The sequence below is a fragment of the Oreochromis niloticus genome, linkage group LG7 (genome assembly GCF_001858045.2).
Source record: "Oreochromis niloticus isolate F11D_XX linkage group LG7, O_niloticus_UMD_NMBU, whole genome shotgun sequence".
Taxonomy (NCBI): Eukaryota; Metazoa; Chordata; class Actinopteri; order Cichliformes; family Cichlidae; genus Oreochromis; species Oreochromis niloticus.
In genome coordinates, this window is record NC_031972.2 from 7,443,344 (window position 1) to 7,466,376 (window position 23,033).

General features: G+C 39.9%; 1 protein-coding gene across 1 annotated transcript; it reads left to right on the plus strand.

Annotated features, from left to right (window-relative positions):
- The first annotated feature begins 262 nt into the window (after window positions 1-262).
- On the plus strand, window positions 263-21,793 carry calb2a (calbindin 2a). Its single transcript, XM_003439444.5, has 11 exons — window positions 263-555; window positions 4,717-4,793; window positions 4,878-4,967; window positions 6,909-6,989; window positions 10,417-10,473; window positions 13,962-14,039; window positions 15,586-15,641; window positions 15,779-15,818; window positions 16,476-16,529; window positions 19,241-19,312; window positions 21,003-21,793. Exons 1-11 carry the CDS (start codon window positions 462-464, stop codon window positions 21,117-21,119), a joined length of 816 nt encoding a protein of 271 aa, XP_003439492.1. The 5' UTR covers window positions 263-461; the 3' UTR covers window positions 21,120-21,793.
- The last annotated feature ends 1,240 nt before the right edge of the window (window positions 21,794-23,033 follow it).

Here is a 23,033-nt window from a genome sequence, read left to right on the forward strand (position 1 = left end):
ACACACACACACACACACACACACACACGTATGCCTTTCCCCTGCATGCAGAAATGCGTGAACTCGCATGTATGCATTGCAACAGATTAAACACACGGGATCTGAGGTGAATGATGATACAATAGCGAAAAAGTCAATCTGCTCACTATCTGCATCTCTCTCCCGCTCTCTCACACACATACACAGACACTCATCAGCCTACTGCAGTGCCCAAGACGTCCTATCACACAGCTACATCAAGCTTGGAAGCACATACGCTGGGACGCTGAGTCAGACGTACACTGTCGGTGGCAGTGCGCCCCCAGTGGCCGTGCGGCGGTGCTACCGCTCCTGCGCCGAGGTTAAAAAGCGGCGGGCGGCGCGCTGGGGCCACAGTGTGGGGTGTGTTTGAAGAAGACACAGAAAAGTTAGTAGCGGATTTTTGTCGCGTCTGACTTGCAGCAGCATCGGTCGAGAGCATCATGGCAAACAAAGCTCAGCAGCCTCCTCACCTGCACCTGGCCGAGGTCACCGCGTCCCAGTTCCTCGACATTTGGAAACATTTCGACAGTGATGGTAGGATTTTATTTCCCCTCCTTAGAAATTAAAAGTTTATTTTAACTCTTGAATTATTAAATGACAGGCTGATTAGATACAACTGGTTTGTGAAGTCATCGATTTAACGACTGAGGGAAAATGCAAAGAAAAGGTTGGAAATGCTTTTTATCCTAAAACCGTTAAGCTTAGGAAAAAAAGATATTCGCGCAAAAGTTAGATTGTGCAGGCAGAACGACGCTTAAGAGATTTGAAAGATTAAAAAATCAAAAGAAGAAGAAGAAGAAATTGAAATTCTTATGAGCCATCTTTGCAGCTCACAAAATGAGATTTTAAGAAGAAGACTGTTTTTTCATTAGGTCCCGAAGCTGTGGTCTATTCTCTGTCTTCGTCGGTTGGCTGTTTGATGGATAAAGCAGCTCAAAGGAGAAGTTTTCTGCTTAGATAATGTTTAACAACTTCAGAACACATTTTTTTAAATCAAGAAATACATTTTGGTTGCATGCATTTACAATTACTCTATTTATAGTCACAGTTATAGTCACGCACGGTTTTACGTTTTTGTTTCTCTGATGAATCTATTAATCTAAATGGTGGGTGAACTAAAACCATGTGAATGTCATTAAAGCGCAATTCTGGTGCATGCTGCACAGAGAAGTGTGCCGCTTTTCAGAAATGAAAGCATTTCATTTAAACGCCTATGTTAAGTGAAATTTTGCAGTCAGCAACTTCTGCTTCCATTGGTCCTTAAACTACATTCATCTGTGAGAGATGCTGCTTGGATTGAGCTGCTTCAGATCACAGCTGATGGACTGATGAACGTGCGATTCCTGAAAACTTCAAAATTGTTACTGACATTGTATTTGCCCATTAATATCCAACATACGCCCATACGCGTTTTTTGTCATCAAATGCCTCAGTGTTGTCTTGCCTTCTTGTCTCAGTGCTCTTTTATCACTCTTTGTCTGTGTGTGGATGTCTCTATGACAAATTCATCAGCATGTCACTACAGCAGTGAAAGTTTTATAAGCCTGATTAGAGATGCTTTCATTCCATTTGAAGGTCTGCAGACTCCTCAGCGGATTGAAGGCTTTCTGCAAACTGATGGATATACTATACAGCAGTCTGATGAGAAAACCATCAGTTGCTGCCTTTAAAACCTATAAATTATTTCAAGAGTCTTTTTTATATTTTAAAATAGAGTCACTGTGTGCTTTAATGTGCCACATAACTGGGATCTAATATCAAACAGACAATATGATGAACCCTCTTGAAAATAGTAGTCAAGCACTGTCATCTCATTCACTTTTTAATGAACCTCTGGCTGTGATGTATACATGATGAGGCTACAACTGGCCATTATTTTCAAAATATACAGTCTACTCCTCCAATATGTCCAAATCACACCTGCAGATGAGGCAAGTGTGCCACACCTAAACACATCCTCCTGGGAGTTTATTGCCAGCATGATGTGTTTTGATGCTGGCACACTTGCTGAACTGCTTTCCATAGGGAAATCAAGGTGGAGGGACATTTCGGGTGGGGACAAGAGGTTACACAGCTGAGCTCCTGCATATGAGCTGCTGCGCAGAGAAAGTTGTTATGGCTCTCATTGCTCATCATGGTTACATCAATGGATATTAGTCCAACCACCCAGGTGCTTAAGTTCTTAAGCTGTGGTATTTTACATATTTTGCTCTGCAGTGAGCCACTTTGCAAATCAAATTTAACCAATACGCTTCCACAGATTTGGCTACTGAGTCTGATTTCTGCACTCATTAATGGGAGTGTCTTCTGGCTCAGCAGAAAGAAACGAGAGCTAATTTGTTTGTTCAGGTTGAGTAAATATCTCTGAGTTGGAGATAAAAATACACGAGAGGCGATGCACCTAGAGATGATGAAACCACATATTCCCCTGGTTGGCCCGGGATCAAATCTCATCTGGATTGCATCTCTTGCAGCTCCTCTGCTCTGCGTCCCTCTCATCTTTCCCTGCTGTCTCCTTCGAGCCTTTTTAATTCAGTCACTTCAAAGCTGAAAAAGGAAACAACTACAGTTTCGTTTGCTAATTATAGCACATTTGCTGTCAATTATTTCTTATTGACCTGGATAAAAACATTTGGAACACTAAGCAGAATCTACTTCCTGAATTGACCCAGCTGTAAGCTCAACACAAAATATTTGAATAGACAGGGCTCCACTTTCCTTTGAAAGGCAAATGCACTTTATATAAGCTTTAAATATGCACTTAGTTGGCACAACTGCCCCCTTTGAGAGTTTTTTCCCAGTCGGGGTTGGATTTTAGAATAAATAACCAGAAATAAAATCACTTTACCAGCTTGTCCCAATGGTCTAGTGACGCATTAAATGTTTACTAGTGATGAAAAAGTGTTTATTTGGGCCTAAAGTGGTTTTTGTGAACCTTTTACAGTATCTGGGTGCTCAGTACAAACTTTAAGTGCTTGTGCAGAAAGACAAAAGTACAAGTTGGCAGGAATGTTCTCATTGCGCTGTGCAAAGTATATATTTGACATTTAAACAAAATTATCTGAGAGTAAAGTGAAATCAGCCATAAAATGTAGCTGCTGGTAATGATGCACATTCACATACTGCTTTTGATATTTGGTCTAAATGTCTACACTGAAATTGGGACACTTCAGTGCAATCTGTACATACTGATGTTATTCAGCAGCATACACAGCATTTCGTACCTTAAACATACTGTTGTTATTTCAAGGCTGCTTGAAACAGAACTTGCTTATCCTGCTTTTGAATAAACAGAGTGCGCAAGCATCAACAGATGGTGGTTTGCACAAATGAATGGGTCTATTGCTGCATCTATTGAGCATATGAGCACATCCCCAAACAATCTTTTCATATATCTGTTTTTATTGCCATTTTTATGCCATTCATTGTGTAGTTAATCACATCATACTTACTCTGTTTAATTACCAGGCGTGCCATTTCTCTCTACAGTGCTAAATGTCAAATAAGAGGCACAGGAGGGAGGCTCGACAGCAACAGAGCATTTCACTGTCCCACATTTTCATTAAAACAGCAGAGTTTGTATTCATGAGTTTTGATAACATCACTGAGGAATGCACACGCACGCACACACAATTTCCTTGGATAAAAGATGTTGTGAGTTTAGTTGAATAGAGAGAAGGAGTTTGATTGAAAATGACAGAGGGAGAAAAAGAGAGACAGAAAGTTAGAGAGAGGGGGAAGGAAGTGGATGGCATAATAATCTTTGTTAGTGTTTAATGAGGCAGCACTGCCTTCCAGGGTTTTATTGAAGCAGCTAGTCACATCGTTTGGAGCCATCTGTCCGGCCATTCAGCAGGAGTGTTGAAAGAATATTGGCACCGGTTCACATACTACCTGGGTGAAGCGGGCACACTCATTTGTCCTCCGAATAGGAACTGTCAGGGCAACAGAACAACAGGAACAAGAATAAAATAGGATGAGGGAAAAATGAAAATCAACTCTGTGGCCCCTGCAAGATAAATTTGTCATTAAAGAATCAAAAAAGTGTGATTGACAGGATCACAGATTAAGCGCCGCCTGACAAAAATGACACTCGTGCCATCAGTCATTATGACAGCTTGTCAAAATGACTGGTGGCACACAGCAAACCAAGGTTAAGATATTTTCTAAAGGATTGTAGAAAGCCACACTGTTCTTGGCAAAATATCACTTTCGGAGTTTAAGTAATCTCAAATAAAAAAAGCATGTATAGGCTACAACTATATCGAAATTATCCATTTATTTTCGTCCGCTTAATATCTGCCAGATTACCACTGAATGCAGTATTGATCACTGCTGAATAACCGAAGCGGCCCATGAATCATCACGTGGAATATCAAAGAAAAGTTATTTCCCATATATAGCCTCTCCTGGCATGCAATCATGTGAACACAAAGTCTTTTGAAGAGTGATCACTGTGGCAGTCAATAATGAAATCTTTTAGAAGGGGAGGAAGAGAGTTACTGTTGAAAGGCTCGTGTTTGAATCAATACCAGGGCAAACCCAGGCCACGATGGGATCTGTTTGACACTGTGACCGTGTCTCTGTTTGGGAACTTTTTGCACATCAGCACTACTAGTAAAAAATTAAAAAACAGGAAAACAGTGCCATTTGTGATCTTGCATTAACACGCACTTATGGTCTCTCTGTTCCAAGGTAATGGATACATCGAGGGGAAGGAGCTGGAGAACTTCTTCAAGGAGTTGGAGATGGCTCGGAGAGGAGCAGGGGTGGTGAGTTCAGGGGCCAGAAATTAATCACATATCTACACACTGACAACTCAGGGTTCACTTATGTTGAGTAAAATTGTTTCCCAGGACCCTTCAAATCCTACATTCAGAGAAAAGATGAAGGAGTTCATGCAGAAGTTCGACAAGAACAAAGATGGACGAATTGAGATGTCAGAGGTAAGGCCTCAGAGGACCTCTTTATTTTATAGATTTTATTTAACAAAATAGCTTGACTGCCTGGGAAATATGCATCTTTGCTTTCTTTCCCTGTTTTGGATGAAAAGATTTATACAAAACGTTTATATGCAGCCACACACCTTAGCTTGGCAGAAAGATTAGAAACAGCTAGGCTCCACCAAAGATTGGTTTGACTTTTTGAGAAATATACCATCGCAACCTGGACTCAGATATGCAGCAGAAAATGGATGGATGGGTTTTTTCACATTCTTTACAATGATTAAGACAGAAGATCATTGCTCCCACATAAAACAAAAAGAAGTCGTTTATCTTAGCCTAGCTTAAAGATATAACTGCCAGTAATGCAAAGAGGGTGGGTACCCACTTACAAGAAGAAGACAATGAGAACCTAGAATGTCCAAAAATGACTGACTGTCAGCTCAGACGACAGGATGATTTCACATTCTGTTTTTTGACAAGTTTACTGTAAATAGCCAAACACTAACTACGCTGACAGTTAGCTTAGCTTAGCTTAGCGTGGAGGCATGAGTAATTACTGGTCACGTAAATAAGATACACTAATCAGCCGCAACATTTAAACCACCTGCACAATATTATGCAGGTCTCCCTTCTGATGCCTAAAATGTTTTACCCAGAAAACCGAGGCCACAGAATCTCCATGAGTATCCAGTGGTTTCTAGCACTGAATCATTTTGGTATTGTGGCTCAGATAGGTGGGGCTTCTTGTGAATTCTCGATCACATTGGGCTCTGGGAATTTTGGAGCCAAGAAACTTTGGTGCCAAGTTAACGGCTCAAGGAGCTGTTCCTTGAACCATTCCTGAATAGTTTCTGTGGTGTGGTGGAGCACATTGTTCTGCTGGCAGTGGCTGCTGCTGACTGGGAGCGCCATATGGAGCGTTGCTTGGTCTGCAACAATGTTTAGTTGACTACTACTTGGCAAAGTAACATACGCATGCAGCACTTCTTAGACCCAGGGCCCAAAGTTTCCCGGCAGAACATTGCATTGTAATGACATAATTAATGTTTCTTGCTTCACTTGTCAGTGGTTATGAAGTTGTGGCTGATTGAAATGAAATGCGTATTGCATTTTTTTTCAGTATGTAAAAATTCCGCAAACAACAATTTGTGGCGTTACATTTACATTGCATGTTTATTGTGATCACTTTTAATGCAATTTTTTGAATTCTTAACTGACCTGGGAAACCTTTAGTTCAGATAGCACTGCCACAGTCAAATGAGGATTGTTATTTACAGTCATTTACATTTGGGAGAATGACTTTCTTGTGGAAGCTCACTGCCCTTACATGTGCAAACATGGAAAGCTGGGGGCAGGAAGCTCACATGACACACTATATATGAGAATTGTGCATTGGATATCAGACCATAAACAGACTGCAAAATAAAGGTGAAGGTTTTCTGCTCATTGTGAGTGATGAGAAAAGGTTCAAAAAGAGAGCTCAGATAACTCAGAGAGCCAAAAATAAAGACCCCAGAAGTCTGGTCAATATTTAACTGCTTGCATAAATGCGGTCTTCATGATCTTCTCTATAGACCATCAGTTTGGGATATTGGTTTTCCTCGATTTGACCACTTTCACAGTGATTTGACAAAGCTGCGAGAAACAGGGCTTCTGCAATATCAATAATCCACTGCTGCCAGAGAAGTAAATGAGTGTGCAGTCCACTTGGTTGTGTGAACATGCAGTTTATGGTCTTTGTCTGAACAGCTAAAAATATGTATTTTAATAAATATTTCTAACTTAGGCATAGTTGTGCTTCTGAGGTTGTGGCTCTCTATTATTTATGCTGAGTTGCCCATTTGAGGCCTTGCAGACAAAAAGCTCCCCCAGTCTCTCCCAGAATATCAACTGTACCATCTTGTGTTCTCACCACTCCCATTTCCCTGTCACTTTTCCTAGCTGGCCCAGATTCTTCCAACTGAAGAGAACTTCTTGCTCTGCTTCAGACAGTTTGTCAGCTCCAGCGCTGAGTTTATGGCGGTAAGAGTGTGTTCCTGAGAATATCTGTCACATAGTTTTTTCATAAGAACCTGCCGCTCCTCTTGACCAACTTAATTATTTGATCTCTTCTTTAAGGCACTTTTGAACTTTTTGCACAGGAGGTTCTTGTTCACCGTTAACATTAGCCAGGGCGTACTTACTTCACTCAACCATAAAGTTATAGGCCAGAGTCAGTCAGCCTCGGAGGGCTGGCCACCTGCATTTTCTCTGCCTAACAGTTAATTTCATGAATCAGTTCTTTATGAATGGTTGAAGGTGTATAAATTGAAGGTGTGTTCGACAGGAGTAATCTGGAATATAACCTGCTGGTCTAAATGAGAAATGGTTGCATGTGTGTGCTAAAGGCTTATATATAACAAAAAGATGGCTTAGAGAAAAGGAGGAGTGAATGGTAATAATAATAATATGCCCACTGCATATTAAACATCACCCAAATTCATGTGGGGCATGAAAACAGTCAGCACTTTATTCGTTTATGTGAACTGTTACCTTTGCCATCTCAGTAACCGGTTGATGTAAATAACTAAGAGTCCTCATACAGAGCAGTTATGGGTTGTTTGTGTAAGTAGAAGTGAAAGAGGTTTGCAGAGGAGCTGACACTCTCAGTTGTGATTCATAATAGAACAGGAAAAATCACATTAAAAGCAAAGTATCTTTATCTATAGTTAAAAGAAACCGTTCTGATCGACTCACTTGCTGCCTGGAGAAGTATGCTGTACTCTAAATCACCGATGGTGGAGTGAGAACATTTTCTGCCGGTTCCTCCGAGTTCCTCCGGCTGTGCTGGAAAAATGGGAAAAGCTTTAGTAACTTCATGGCGAAAACCACGCCCAACAGGAAGGAAAACAATCACCTCCGCAGTATACAACTGAAATGCTAACAAAATTGAGCTGGAAAAGGCTAATATTGGCTGTGGATTATTTTCTGGAGACACTTGCAAATAATAAACATACAACTTTTGCTTATCTTACAGAAACATATGAAGACATTGGATATTTGTCTTATCAGTGATGATGCTTGCAGCATTTAAAGTCTCACAACTTCCCCATTCCTTCTGCTAATAGCATCTATTAAATTCAATTCAATTCAATTTTATTTATATAGCGCCAAATCACAACAAAAGTCGCCTCAAGGAACTTTACATTGTAAGGCAGACCCAACAATAATACATACAGAGAAAAACCCAACAATTATATGACCCCCTGTCAGCAAGTACTGTGGCGACAGTAGGAAGGAAAAACTCAATTTTAACAGGAAGCAACCTCCAGCAGAACCATCCTTGGGGGGGTTGGGGAAACCATCTATCGCACCTGGCAGGGATGAGGAACTCTTGAGGAACCCAAGGGTCTAACTTCTGGCAGAACCATCTCATGTCTTTTAGGCTACGTTCACACTGCAGGCGAAAGCGCATCAAATCCGATTTTTTTGACCCTATGTGACCCATATCCGATCATGGTATGACAGTGTGAACGGCACAAATCCGATATTTTCAAATCCGATCTGGGTCACTTTCGTATGTGGTACTGAATCCGATACATATCCGATGTTTTAGAAAGCGACTGCTGTTTGAACGGTCATGTCGCATTAAATCCGTCTTTTACGTCACTGACACAAGACAGACGCCAATTATCAGCGCCGGAGAAGCGCCCGAGAGGACATCGCGAACGCTTCCTGGCCATCCAGTGTAGATGTCAGTGAAACTGTTGGGAAGACAACGTGAACATTTTATTTGTACTGTATAATCTGCAGATTCTGACAGAAATCTGCAACTATCCTTTGAAGCACCGCCTCTCTAAAACAGCAATAAGGATAATTATTAGGTTATTTACATTATTATGTAAATAACAAAATAACTTAAAGCAAAAATTTGGAAACGTAAAGTCCGAAGTCAAACAATATTGTTTGATCTGGGTCTAAACAGAGCGCGTTGTGTGATGTCTTCTTTTGCGCATGCGGCCCAATTTGAGCGTTCACACTAGAGCGCATTTGCTGTCGCATTTTATTTGTAGTGTGAACAAGCAGACAAAAAAATCGGATTTGATCAAAAAATTGGAATTGAGCATTAAGACCTGCAGTGTGAACGTAGCCATAGTCACTATCGATGTGTTTCTCCTGAAAAACTACATTTTTATTAAAAAAATACTTCTTACTTCCTCAGTCTGTCAGAAATAGAAGCCTTTAGTCATTTTACAGTTTTTTGCTAGTAGATAGAATTAACAGGAGGCACTTTCACACAGTCAAAATTCAATAGAGACCAGAAACAAAAATCAACATTTACCCAAATTTGTGGGAAACTTTTGTCTCAGAATATTATTAAATGGTTAAGTGGAAAGTGGAGAAACTCTACCAACTTTACCCTGTGAATACTTACTGCTACCATTTATACTAAACATTTTCTGAAAAGTGCCGCTTTGAATTTTGGATAATGGGTGAAGAAGAAGTAGCAAAAAGCCCTGGAGACCGATATAGATCTATATCCTGAAAGGTAGCAGAAACAGAAAATAATCTATTCTACCAAATATCTCAAGAAGATGAGACAAAATGGCAGATTTCGTGTTAGATCTGCTAAATGGAAAAAATGAAGCCAATTAGAAACCAATTACATATGAGGAAGAGGCTGTCCTTGTCTCCTGTGTCATATTGAGGAGGAATAATGAAATGAGAGAAGGGAAACGAATGAAAGAGAAGGTGTGCGAAGAGAGAAGGATACAAAGGGCAAACGAGCGAAAGCAGGAACAGAGGAGACGTAAATGAAATGTCGATGGGAAGTTGAGAGCCAGAGTTTGAGAGCATAAAACAAGAGAGGGGAGATTAATCAGTCTTTGCTGAAGGGTGCAGGGAGGAGGAAGGGGGCAGAGAGGTTTTTAAAGGGTTAGAATGAGGAAGCGGAGCCTTCTATTTTCAGAGTCATATATAATGGATAACACCACTGTAGCTCCTCTCTGCAGAACCCAGAGGAGGCGAGGAGGAGCAGAGAGAGGGGAGGAGAAGGAGGAGAACAAGAAGGGGGAAGGCCATCCATCTTTGATAAGGAGCCCTTCTCTGGACAGGGACAGCTGCTAGATTAAAACATTCATTAAAATGACTTTCTCTCCCCTCTTTCCTCTCTTTGTCCACCGTTGCCCTCTGCTCTGTATGTGGGCAAATAGGATTGTATTGAAAACTGTATGATTACAGTGATGGTCCAGGCTTTTGTGGTCGGCTGCTCTGGAACGATTTCTGCTGTGCACCAGAGAAAAAAGGCAAACCCTTGGCATAGTCAAAGAGTAAGCTGGGAGTCGATCAGAGAGGATTTATTCAAGGGGAAAGAATGTAAATCACTCTGGAGACGAGCTTCTCTGTGCTTTTGAGCTGAGAAAATGCTTTCAATCGATTGCTTCAGTTTGTTTCGTTGATTTCTTTTTAGGCATGGAGGCGATATGATACAGATCGCAGTGGCTACATTGAAGCAAATGAACTGAAGGTAAATTCTCAACAGCATTAAATCAAATATTAAGAAGCACTGACACGTGTTTATTAATTTGACCATATGTGATCAGTAACATGCAGTGTCTCATTTATTACATACATTGTTTTAACCTGTTGTCATACTTATTTTATGCATTTTTTTCTCTTTTCTCCCCCTACACACATTCATTTGCACATCAACACACACAATAACAAAGCACACCCCCTAAAATGTAATTATCAAATAGTATGAACTAAGAAGCTGCACATGTCCCAAAAATCTTAAATCTCTGTATTTTCTTACACCTTTCATTCCAACATTTTTTGGACATTTTAAATATATACAATATATCTTTATTTGTATGCATACTTGTATGTATATTTAAATTTTGCTTCACACCTGCATGCTTTGTTTTTGGTATCAAATAAATCAAAGGGAAAAAAAAAGTTTTGTGTCATTATCATAGACTGTATAGCAAAGATGGACGTACCTAGCGTAACCCATTGTTTATGGAGTCTGGTTTTAGGCTTTGATTTTGGTTTTTAAACAGTCTATTAATGCTTTTTTGTTTTTTGTTTTTAGAGCTCGTAGCAACCAAATTTGGCTAACAAACCCCAAATACAAAGTTTTGAGCTGATGCTAGCTTCATTATCAAGGTGCTTTTAGAGTATCACTCTTCAAAATTGGATCACAATCCAATTTAAATAAACAATATAAATACATAAAAACGTAAAAATATATGTTTCAAAAAGCAGCAGCACCATGGGCACAGTTTAAAATAATGAGAAATCCTGTTCAGTGACCTGAATTAGCTTGAGTAAATAGCTAACAGCTACAGCCTGTCAGTATAAACATCTCTAACAAGGTGAACTTTGATTTAACTGCATACATTTTGACAAAATTCATCTTTGTATAGTTTTGATCAAGGGGAAATAAGCTAAGAGACCAAAACAGTTTTTGATCAAACTGACTCACTTTTGGAGCCAGCCTCAAGTGGCCACAAGAGGAACTACAGCTTTTGGCTTAATTTTTTTTTTTTTAAAGAGAAGGATACAGCCCTCATGCTTGCACACTCACTATGTGTCAAGGCCGGATGGCCGGTGCGTTGTGTGGACCCAAACGCAGACAAAACGAGGTGTGAAATGTGAATAACCAAAAGGGGAGCTGTTTCATATAGGCTGAACAGAGTAACGAAAAGGCTGAAGTGAGCTAAACTATAACTAAACCTGACAAAGAACGAATGACAATTCACACCATAAATACAGAACAGGGTAAAAGGGGAAGAGGAAACACAAGGGGAACACAGCTGGAGCGAATAAACATAATGACACAGGATGAAGCAAAACCGTACACACTGAATACAGGATGCGACACTGTCAAAGTAAAACAGGAAACACTTCGACACAGACTAAAGTGTACGGCTTCACATGGGACCAGGAGGAAAGAACAGACAGGGGAAGGCAAAAGAAGGAGACACAAAAAGGGAAACACTGAAACAATTAAGGAAGATGAGACACAGAGGGAGAGAGAGAGAGAGACGAGGCAGGCTGGGGAAAACATACATGACTGCACATTACAGACAGGGGAGAATGGAATGAAACACCAGGAGGGCACATGTAAACAGAAAGGGGAGACGAAACACAAAGACGTGACTGGGACCTGGGGAACGAGGAAACAAGAGACACAGAGAGGGGAGAGACGTAGATGACACGACAGACATAGAGGACACAGAGGAGAGACCAAGACACAAGGGGAACCTAACAGACAAGAAACAGGGAATACAAAGAACTCAGAACATAGAATAAACTCAAGACTAACCAATGAACCTTAAATCACCATAAAGCATATTCACCAAAACACAGGAAACTCAAAACGCTGGGTCAAATGACCCAGAAGCTCGAACCATCAATTATTAATAATCAGTTTAGCATAGATTTATGAAGTAGATACTGTTTGCCCAGCACTTAACTTTAAATACCGATAGAAGTAGAAATGCCTTGGATTTATTTATGTTTTTCTTATAGCTGAATGTGGCATTCTTTTGAAAAATATAAATTGTTTGCCACTGAATATTTTCAGTGTGTCATCTTTTTCTTTTTTTTAATTCATGTGAGCATATGGATGAGCCAAACCGGGAAGTACTTTTGACTCAGGAGAGATAAATGTCTGCTTCACAGGAAATTCCCTACTGACCTCAAGCGTTTCCTTTTTCTTTTTTATGTAGCGAGGATTCAGATACAAAAAAAAAAAAGCTTTACTGATTACACAAAGGTTAGTCATTCAAACACCTCTAGGAAATGTTTTGTCAAATTATATAAAGGAAAGTGCACCACGGTGGCAAGCTGCGGATTAATTGGGGTCAGTGATTACTCATTGTGTACAGATTTGGCTGCTCGGGTAGTTGTGGGAATAAGATCTCTTCCAGCTGACCAGGTGCAGATGAGTTACTCAGGTGTGGCTTTTTGAAAGCTTTAGAAAAAGTGCAGATGAGATCTCAGGAAGCAGACATGTGTCTCACCACATAATTGTGAGCAGACGCGGAAAATATTGACTCAAGTAGCGCATAACTGATACCTTTGGTCTAATGCTACTGGAGTACTTTATTTATAGAAGATGTTATACTGTGCTAATTTCAGAAGGAATTGTAGTTTTTGCTGCTCTACATGTACTCTTCAATTCTGATTTCAAAAACAAAACACCAGATAAACCAATAAATCAAAATATAATTTAATAATTCAGTGTCTCAGTTTTTTTCTTCTTTTTTTGTCCTGTTTTCTTCATTTCTTTCTCTTACTCTTGCATTTCTCTCCCATACCTAATTTTCCCCATTTTTTCTTTTTCAAATATGGTAAAGAAAAAAAACCCAGCCAGCCCAAACTTCAACTCTCATTAATATAACTTTATTTTGCATGTTTAGGTTTTTTTTGATACATTAGGGTTATATTCTCCAGGGCTTATTGCAGATGTTTTGAGTGTTTTAAGTTTTTCAGATTGTTAGCATATGTTACGTAAATGTAAATGCATCTTCATCTTCATCTAAGATCTCTGTATTTGTTTTCTGGACATTTTGCCTCAGCTTAATGGAAGGCCAGGCCCAGCCGCTGGCTCTTTTTACTAATCCATGGGTGCTTTTCATTATGCCTCTTCGCTTCACTCTCTCGTGTCTTGTTCTCGGTTCTTAGCTCCTCCTGGATATAAGAGAGAGATGAAAGGAAGAGATATAAAGGCGGAGGAGCTAAAGCTGCTGAATGCTTAGTTTTAGTAGTGTAATTGCATGTCATGCCATTTGATAAAATTCTTCCATATAGGATGTGCATATGTTTAATTGCAAAAGCTCTTCCAAAAGCCTTCTTTCCAGTTGCTCCTCATCAGCCAGACTTGCATTTTAGGGCACTGCAAGATCCTCCATGATGGGGAATGATTTTTGGTTCATGGGAGGAGAGAGAACACAAGGAAGCACAAGTTAGCATAATGAAAAGCACCCTGTGTGTCTCTGTCCTCAGGGCTTTCTGTCAGACCTGCTGGAGAAAGCTAACAGACACTACGATGAGCAGAAGCTGCAGGAGTACACACAGACCATAGTAAGACTTGCTCTCTTGCACATTCAAACACTCAGTCACACAAGCTCAGTTTAACTGGACAAACTTTACACTTAGCGTTGGAAACAAAAAGCTGACAATTTTACGAAAAATGCAATTTTTCAAAGAGAGTAAGACAGTTTCAAGTTTTGCGATTCCGCCCATCTATTGTGCTTTGTGGTGCAAAGGAAGACTCTTATCTTGTAAACAACATCTTAGGAAATGCTTTCAGTCGTATAAAATAAGGAGAAAAATAGTAAGAAAACAGTAATGAAATTCTGATTGTGAATGCAATCTTTAGAAGTTGCTTCACTAGAAGAAAACTAAACTGTATACATTTGTGATGAAAGACATATGTCTAGCAATTTGTGGAGTGGTGGCTGCAGCCCTGTGCGGCTCACTGGTTGTGACCCATCATGTCCTGCAGGTTGTGAGACTGCAGCCCAGATGTGCTAACATCTGCTTCTTTCTGCAAGCCCCAGAGCTGAGCTGACCTAATTTTCTGAAGCAGTTTCTTCATAGATAAACTTATTGTTACTTCATCTAGTGCAGAGGGAAATATTAGAGATAAAGCAAAAAACAGAGGCTGAGATTAATGTAAAAAGAATGGGTAATTTTAATCAGCATGCTGCTATGATGCAGGCAGTTTTGCTAATTGATGAAAAATGTATAAGGTGTAAACTGATGACTAAAATTAGCCTAGCTTACACTCACCAAACATCACTGTCCTAATGAAGAGGAAATAATACAGTACTGCCAGCAACAACGGGCATAATACCCATGCATGATCTCTACTTATGCAATCGCTGTTCACATCTGTGTCACCTTCAGTCTCCAAAGAATCAAGCTGACCAAATGTGCTTAGATTTTATGCACACAGTTATTACATTTAGTTATGACATATGTACAGTCCAAATTTTGTCTTCCAAAAGGGTCCAGGAAAAACACCAAACCTTCAGTGATGACATATTTTCCTGCTGTCTTGTTCCTCAGAACAAATTAGACCACAGATGCATCCCACGCTACCTCTGGAAGTAGTTTGAGTGATCCGTCAGTTATTTTCTGGGTTAATTGTTCAGCCAATAAAAATGCTCATCACTATTTTCATAGACCACAATGACATCAAGATGCCTTATTGCATCTGACAACAGCGCAAAACTCCTAGGTATTTTTTACTGTGTGTCAGGTTTTCATTTAATAAATAATTTAACACTCTTCGAGTTAAAAGAGTGGGTCAGTCTCCATTTTATTATTCTTTTCCTCCAATGTAACTCTCTTCTAAACCTTCTGGCTTATTGTGTAAGGAAAATCTGCCACACTGGGTGAAAAACTGAAGCAAGGTTTATAGACCGCTGCTTTTAGTGTTCCTGTTAGACATGTAGAGTTAAGGAAGAAAAAAAGAAGTGGTGAATATATCATAAATTTATGGCTACTCCTTCGGCGTCTCAGCCAATGAAATGCACGGGACCACATTTACCTTTACTTTGACAGAGTATACCTATAAAAAGCTTCCTTTCACTTTCTCCTCTGTTCTACTTCTGCTTTGTAGCTTAAGATGTTTGATCTGAATGGAGATGGGAAGCTGGGCCTGTCAGAGATGGCAAGGTAATATGTAATTTTGCTTGTTTCTGTTCATTGTGTAAATGTTGAAGCACATTGCCCGCTGATGCTCATTCACTGTCAAAGAATGTGAATAATTTAACAACTATTGTGTCTGCTAATGAAGTCCCTCTCTGCTGCAGGCTTCTTCCTGTACAGGAGAATTTCCTGCTGAAATTCCAGGTAGGGGACAAACATGGGGCTGAAATAAAAGCAAAACAGAAATGATATATTATACTTGGAGAACGCCACTGAATTACATAATACACTGTAACCATTTTATAAATTTATGATTCACAGGCCTGTTTTTGATCATGGTTAAAGAAGATATTCATTGACTCTTCAAAAGTAGCTTTGTATAATTCACAGTTTAAAATAATCCTTATATATATATTATAGTGGGTCTTACTGCTTCATATCAATTCATCCACTGTCTGAAACAAGCTGTTGTAGCACCTTTCACTTGAAGCCCACTTTCATCTGATTGGCTGTCCCTCATAACCGACAGGGTGGAACAGGCTGTGGGCGGGGCTTCTCTGCTTAGAGACAGAGCTGTGTGCTGGACCATATTAGAGATATCCATCCTCAGCTGACATATAGAGTCAGGAGTAAAGAAGACTTGAAATCAAGCCTGAGGTTTTGGCTAACAGTAATTAGTTGACTATAAACTGCCCTCCTTATTTGAAAAATTCACCATGTTTCATATGAGCATACACCACAGTTGGAGTTCATATGTGACAGAAAACAAAGTATATTGGGTCTAAGTTAGCTGCACAGAACCATGTTTTTTTATGTTATTTTTTATAGTCTTGTAATTAAAGTGAAACCTTCTGGTTACAGGGTGTCAAGCTGACTTCTGAGCAGTTCAATGCCATCTTCACATACTATGACAAGGTAGGTGACATGTTATCAAAAGTGGGAAAGTTATGAGCTGAAATTCAATAAATGTGATTTTTTTTTAAAAAATAAAAATATGAAAGGAAAAGAACCAAGACTATAATGAAGCTATAAGGCTGTCTTTTATTTAATTAAAAACCAGGTTTGATTTTTTCTTTTTATCATTAATGACTGATAAAAATTGTGGTGTGTGGGGTATGTTTTCCAGTCTCAGAAGGATATGTCAGAAAAAGTTTTAGAACAACTGCTTTAGTGTACTTTGGCAAGAATGGATTCTTTGATCTGTCTTTCTGCAACGTTGGGAGCTCTCCCGGGGATTTCCTCCATGTGTTCTGAGCTAGATTGGCGTCTGCAACAACACCACACACGAGAACCTCATCAAATCTAGTTATTTTCTTAGCGACAACTCCGTCTCCCATGAGTCTTACCTATGGGGAAACGTTTAAGGCTTCAGGCTGTTGTTACATGCTCGTGAAATCATTGTGAAAATAATTAATGGTTAGTGCACAGAAAGCCTAGCAGAATGGAAGTGTGTCTGAATAAGGGTGGGACTCTTTACAGTGTAAAAACACGCCAGCTTGAGTCAAGCTGTCTGGGTGACTCAGTGCTGTTTGTTTAGGAGATCCCTTTTTGTTAAAATCATGAATATGTAAATTCTGTCTTTTACCTTGGGCACTCTTCATTTACCTAGGGAAATGAGTCAGGCTTGGCACACCTGTCCTTTTGTAAACAGCCCAGGGTGGCTGAGCAGTGGTTTGGTTAATGGGCATATTTTCCACATTAGCAGTAGAACAGTGGGGAGGGACTGTGGTACAAGACGAGAGAGGGAGAGAGCAGCGCTCTGTGCATCTGTTATATCATTTTTCTTGTTTATGGTATCGTGTGTGTTTTGCACAGCTGAGGGACCAGCCATAATCTAAGTAGCTATAAGAAGGCTGACTCAGTTTTTTTGAGGAAATAAACAATTCAGCTTGATGTGACACAGCGCTGGCGCTTGTTAGCCCAGTTTTTAGCATTATCTTAATGTTCAAAATGCTTTTCATGTTTCCCCGATTTATATCAGTGATGAAAAACAGTAGTGAAAAGTAAATTAATTAAAGTAAATTAAAGTATTCGCCTTACTGCTTTTTCAGCAACAGTGATTCAGCTGCTGCCTGAAATTCATCCCCTGTGTAACCAAAAGATGGGTAATATCCTAATGTGAACTACATGAAACTACAAAATGCTAAACTTTGAAATGTAGAAGTATATTATAATTGCTTCATGTTTTTTATGACAGAACAGCTACACTGCTCACGTGCAGCTCTGCACAAACGAGAAGACAGGATGCAGACACTTATAAAAAAAATAAAATAAAATAAAAATTAGAAATAGTTTTCTGTGCCCTGCTGTAGCAACAAGTAGAAGGGCTGCAAAATGACCGTTTATCTAATAAGTTCACTTTGAAGCACAAGGCGAGTCCATGTAAATCCATGACCTTAAGTCATGTCAGTGCACTGACATTGTGATTAGAGAAAGACTAAAAACAAACAGCTATTTCCATATTCATGTTTTCACGCTCTGTGTTTTTGTGCTCTCTTTTTGTCCCATACTAAAGTAGTATGGTTGGCAAATTTGTATAGAGCCGTCTACAGCAGCGATGGAAGGGGGGTTTGGAGGTTGCGTGCGTATTCATGTCTTGCATCAGACTGAAGGCTTGCACTCTCTTCACTCTCTCTAGTTCACTAGTAGAGGACAGGGTGGAATGTTTAATTATAGATTAGCCACTGCGGTCCATTCATGTAGTCCCCCTCTGCGTATGGAGCACTTGCATTTATGTGTGTAATTAGTTTCATCATTTTGTTATGAGCTCAGGCCCCTGCAGCAGAAACACGGGCAGCTGCCGAGTGGTCGAGGGCCGGGCAAAGTGTGGCCGGTCAGCTGAACACTAACGTGGCTCACAGTGCCACGGCCCCACGCTGTGCAAGACTTGAAAATGTCTGAAAAGCAAGATGGCGAGGAGCAGAACTGAGACAGACTGGCTGATACCTGATGTTGCTCTGCTTTCCCATAGCACTGCAGAGTGCAGTCTTTTATCCTTAAAGGAAAAATAAATAGAATTTACACTTTATTCCCAAGATCTAGGACACTTCAGTCTGGCTTTGTGAACATCAAAGAGCATCTCCCAGAGTTAAAAAAAAAAAAAAAAAAAAAAGACTGGCAAGACACTCAGCTCTGAAGTCATCTTGAGACCGAGCCTAGATGAACAGAACATGTTTTGTGCCACTTGCCAAGGGAAAATGTCCAATAATTTGGGCTTACTTTCTGGCCCTAAACTCTATAAACACGGCTGTGAGACATAGCTCATTAATTAGCAAAGGGGCTCCGTATTAACTTCGCAACTAACCCCGTGCACAGAGTTTTGAATGGGAAGTCTTTTTTAAATCATTTGCCGATTGCTGCCACAAAATACTGAATGAATGAAGTCGAGCAGCAGCGAAAGGAAAAATCAAGTAGCTCTGAATCAAAACATTGTTGAAAAAAGACTGCCTTTACTTTAAAGAATGAATTAGAAGAAGGGAATGAAAATATATATGTGACATCTATATTTTCAAAAGCTGTGGTAAAATTGTTACAGTATCATTATTATTAACAGTAATTAATTGTCTCCATTATGATTGTTTGTGAATGAAAATTACAATCATGATGTTTTTGGTGACTCCTTCCAGGATGGAAATGGCTACATTGATGAGCAGGAGCTGGACGCTTTGCTACGAGACCTTTACCAAACAAACAAGAAGGTAAGATGGGTGTTTACTCAAGGTGATCAGTCCTACAGCCTGTATATACTGTCTGCTAGTGCATAGTGACAAGAGTGCAAGGGAAGCGGGATCTGCTATGATGTATGATTTGGAGACAGGGGCACTAATAAAAAGACAGGGGGCCTAGCTGGAGATGGCAGAGTTGAAGATGTTAAGAATTTTATTGGAGTGACTAAGATGTGCATGATACATGAGAAAGAGTTGGAAAGGCAAGGCTGATTTGGACATGTGCAGAGGAGGGATAGTGGATAAGCTGGAGAAAGGATGTTGAGTATAGAGCTGCCAGGAAGGAGGAAAAAAGTAAGACCTCAAAGGAGGTTCATGGATGTAGTAAAGGGGGATATGCAGAGGGTTGGTGTGACAGATGCTAAGGATTGGGGAAGCAGATGATTTGCTGTGGTGACCCCTAAAGGTAGGAAGATTGGCGCATGCTAACACCTGTACTGTATGATATGTGTATGCACCACATGTGGTTTGCATTTGAACTCCTTAGTTTTTATTCTGGGTTCTTCAATCCAATGTGTTTGTGGTCTAAAAATGTATTTTAAACAGAGCATTCTGCTAGTCCATGGTATGCCTGGTGTTGATTTAAGGGTAATAATAGTTTATCACCTCTCTCAACGATGTATTTATTAGGCTAATTAGAAGTGAGCGTATATTACTTTTTGGCTGACATCACAGTAAGGCATACATTAAATCAAACTAAATGTGGGTGGCACAGTGGTGCAGTGGTTAGTATTAATGCCTTAGAATGAAAAAATACCTGCCTAAGCTGAACCTCTTGGTTGGCTTAAGCCTTCTTGTGCGGAGTTTGAACTTCCTCCCTGTGCCTGCATGGATGACTTCTATCGAAACTGAGCACAGACTAAGGATGAGAATGTGGTAGTCCCATGGAATACACCAAGTACTAGCAACCTGTCCAGGGTGAGACAGAAAAGTTTCAAGATCTCATTTAGTGCATTTAGTATTCTAGCAAAATGAACTGCACATCACTACATTGTACTTTTATTTATAGTCTACACAGTGTCTCAACTCTTTTTGGCAAAAGGGCTGTATATCCATACAAAGCCTAGTAGGTCTTTCCTTCAACATTAGCTACCAAAGCTGTTTAAAGCGCTCTTTGGAAAGATAAACACTTGAATTCAAGCCCAACAGAGCCCCATTTAAATTATCCTGAGATATGTACAGTAGATAGATTTTTTCTCCCCCTCGCTAGCAGCACTACAGAGTGATGTTTTGATGAGTGAGTCGCCATATGTTGAGCTCCGGTAAGCAAACATGGATACTCTAAAAACTGGTCTTTGTAATATATTACAGAAATGCCCCATACACAAAACCTTTTTGGTGAGGAAAAAAGATGATTGCAATCAGAAATTCTTATGCTTAAAATACGACTCAGACTACTTTTCACTATTTTGTTTCAAACCTTTTATCTTCAAAGAGATAGAACAGTTAAAACAAAAGAACTTGCCTTGGATTTACTTTTCTGTCATTCAGTTTTCTAGTCAGAAACATACTAACATTTTTTAGTTTCCTCAATATCTTGAAAATAATCAAAACCTAATGCTGGGAGGAGAGTAGGGGAATATTCATCAAAATGAGCTACAAGAGCATAACATGTTGCTTTTTGGCCTCCTCAGTGTATCATATCACCCTGTCTCTCATTCAGGAGGTGGACCCCACAAATCTGTCGGGCTACAAGCAGAGCATCATGAGCCTATCTGACGGAGGGAAGCTCTACCGTGGCGAGTTGGAAATTGTCCTCTGCAGGGAGCCAATTGTGTGACTCTTCCTTCTTTCTGTTCACATATCATCATTTGCTCTGCCTGCCCCACCCTCTTCCCCTAGACCACATCCACTTCCAGCTGAGTGGCAACATATGTATATCAGGTGCATGTGCCGGACACCTCCCGCCCCAATCATTACCTAAGCCTGGTGATAAGTGCACTGTCAGCACCAACAGCTCTTCTTCTCTAAACCTTGTTTTTTTTGTTTTGTTTTTTGCTACCTTACCTCTACTAATCATGACCCATCTGAATCCCTGTAGCTCTCTCTAGTAACCCTCCCACATCTTCCATTCCTGACCTCATCCCTGCCCATGCTGTGCGTGACTTGCAACTCCTGACCAAAAGTCTCCCTAATGCCACCAACATGCCCTGATGATAACTGCTATACCTTGACCCCAGCTTTACTGACCCCTTTGTTCCCTTGCTTTTTCAACTTTGCATTAGATACAATATAGTCAAAGAAAACTGCAGACAGATGTGTTTGAACTGATTGCATTTATAATCTGTGATGGAGCTGATATTAATTTTCCATCTCTGTTTCTCCTGAAACTATCTTGTTCCATTAAAACTCTTGTGTATCATTGCCATGAAAGGATTTTGGTTTTCAGTGTTTGTTTTTTGGCTGATACTGTCAATTGAAAATATTAATAAAATATCTTAAGATAAAATCATGTTTGACATGATTTTGTGTGAGTGACTGAGAGTGGTACATTACCATGCAGACCTCCCCTTGCCTATTTCAGGTATGCAGTGTTTCGCTATTCTGTCAGTTGCCTGATACATCCTGTTGTGGTGACCTTTTGCGTACCAGCTTGGCCATTTTTTATCAAGGACTCCCAGCTTTTCCTGCTCCCCCACCTTCAATCCGCAAGCAAAAGTGTAAGAAGGATTAACGATGGTTGCAAATCCCAACAAGAGTGAGACGGTGTGCAGTTTAAGGCTTTAGTGAAGTTACTTTGGAGACATTCGAAAACTGGAATCAGCTGATGTTAGCCATCAGTATTAGGCTACAGGAAGCAGTGGGTCTAATGTTTTGGTTTTTTTGTAGCTTCAGTGGAATAAAGATGATGAAGGGCACAGTATAGGTCTTGCTGTAGCATTGACTTAGCTGCTGTTATTTACAGGATAACGTCTTTCCCCCATTTGCATAATGAAAATGACTGAAGAAATAGGTGGCAATAGGTAAAATAAAACAGCATTACAGAAATCCTCCGCTCCCTAGAGATGCAGAAGTAATTCTGGACCGCTGCACAAAACACAGCCTGACCTACAGTTCTCGCTGACATGAATTTAAAGTGAAAATGGAACTGGCTTTCAGCCTTATTCAGTTCTGTGGGAATTAAATGTCAACACCAAATAAAGGACTTATGAAGTTTACTCAAGTCCAAATATACTGATGAAATATGTTGAGGATGGAATAATAATTGTGGCTTGATTGAGGTTTATAAGTCACCGGCTAAATTATATCATCAAGGAGAGCTAATAGGATTTGACTTGACCAAAAAAGTACCTGAAAAGCTTTAAATGTCAGTAGAAACATGTATGCAGAGCCTGTTACGTAAGAGCTGCAATAAAATATAACTACAGAACTTAACCTTAACAATTATTTAAACTGACAGCCTCAAAATCTTGGCTGAATTCCAGCACAGGAGGCATTCAACTCCTCCAGTTGAATGCAGGATAGGAGGTTTTCCCTGCAGCTGAGCTGACATGTTACTCCTGAGGTAGTAGGACAGGACAAGATATTTCTACTAAAACTCCTGTAATCGGGTTGACATGCTTTTAAAGCAATGTGAATAATACAGCAGCCACACAAGTGCCCCATCATACCGAGGAACTGGTGCAAATCCACGTCAATTAAACAGGAGCATTTAAATCTTTATACACACATCTGTACAAGAAAAGTGTGTAGG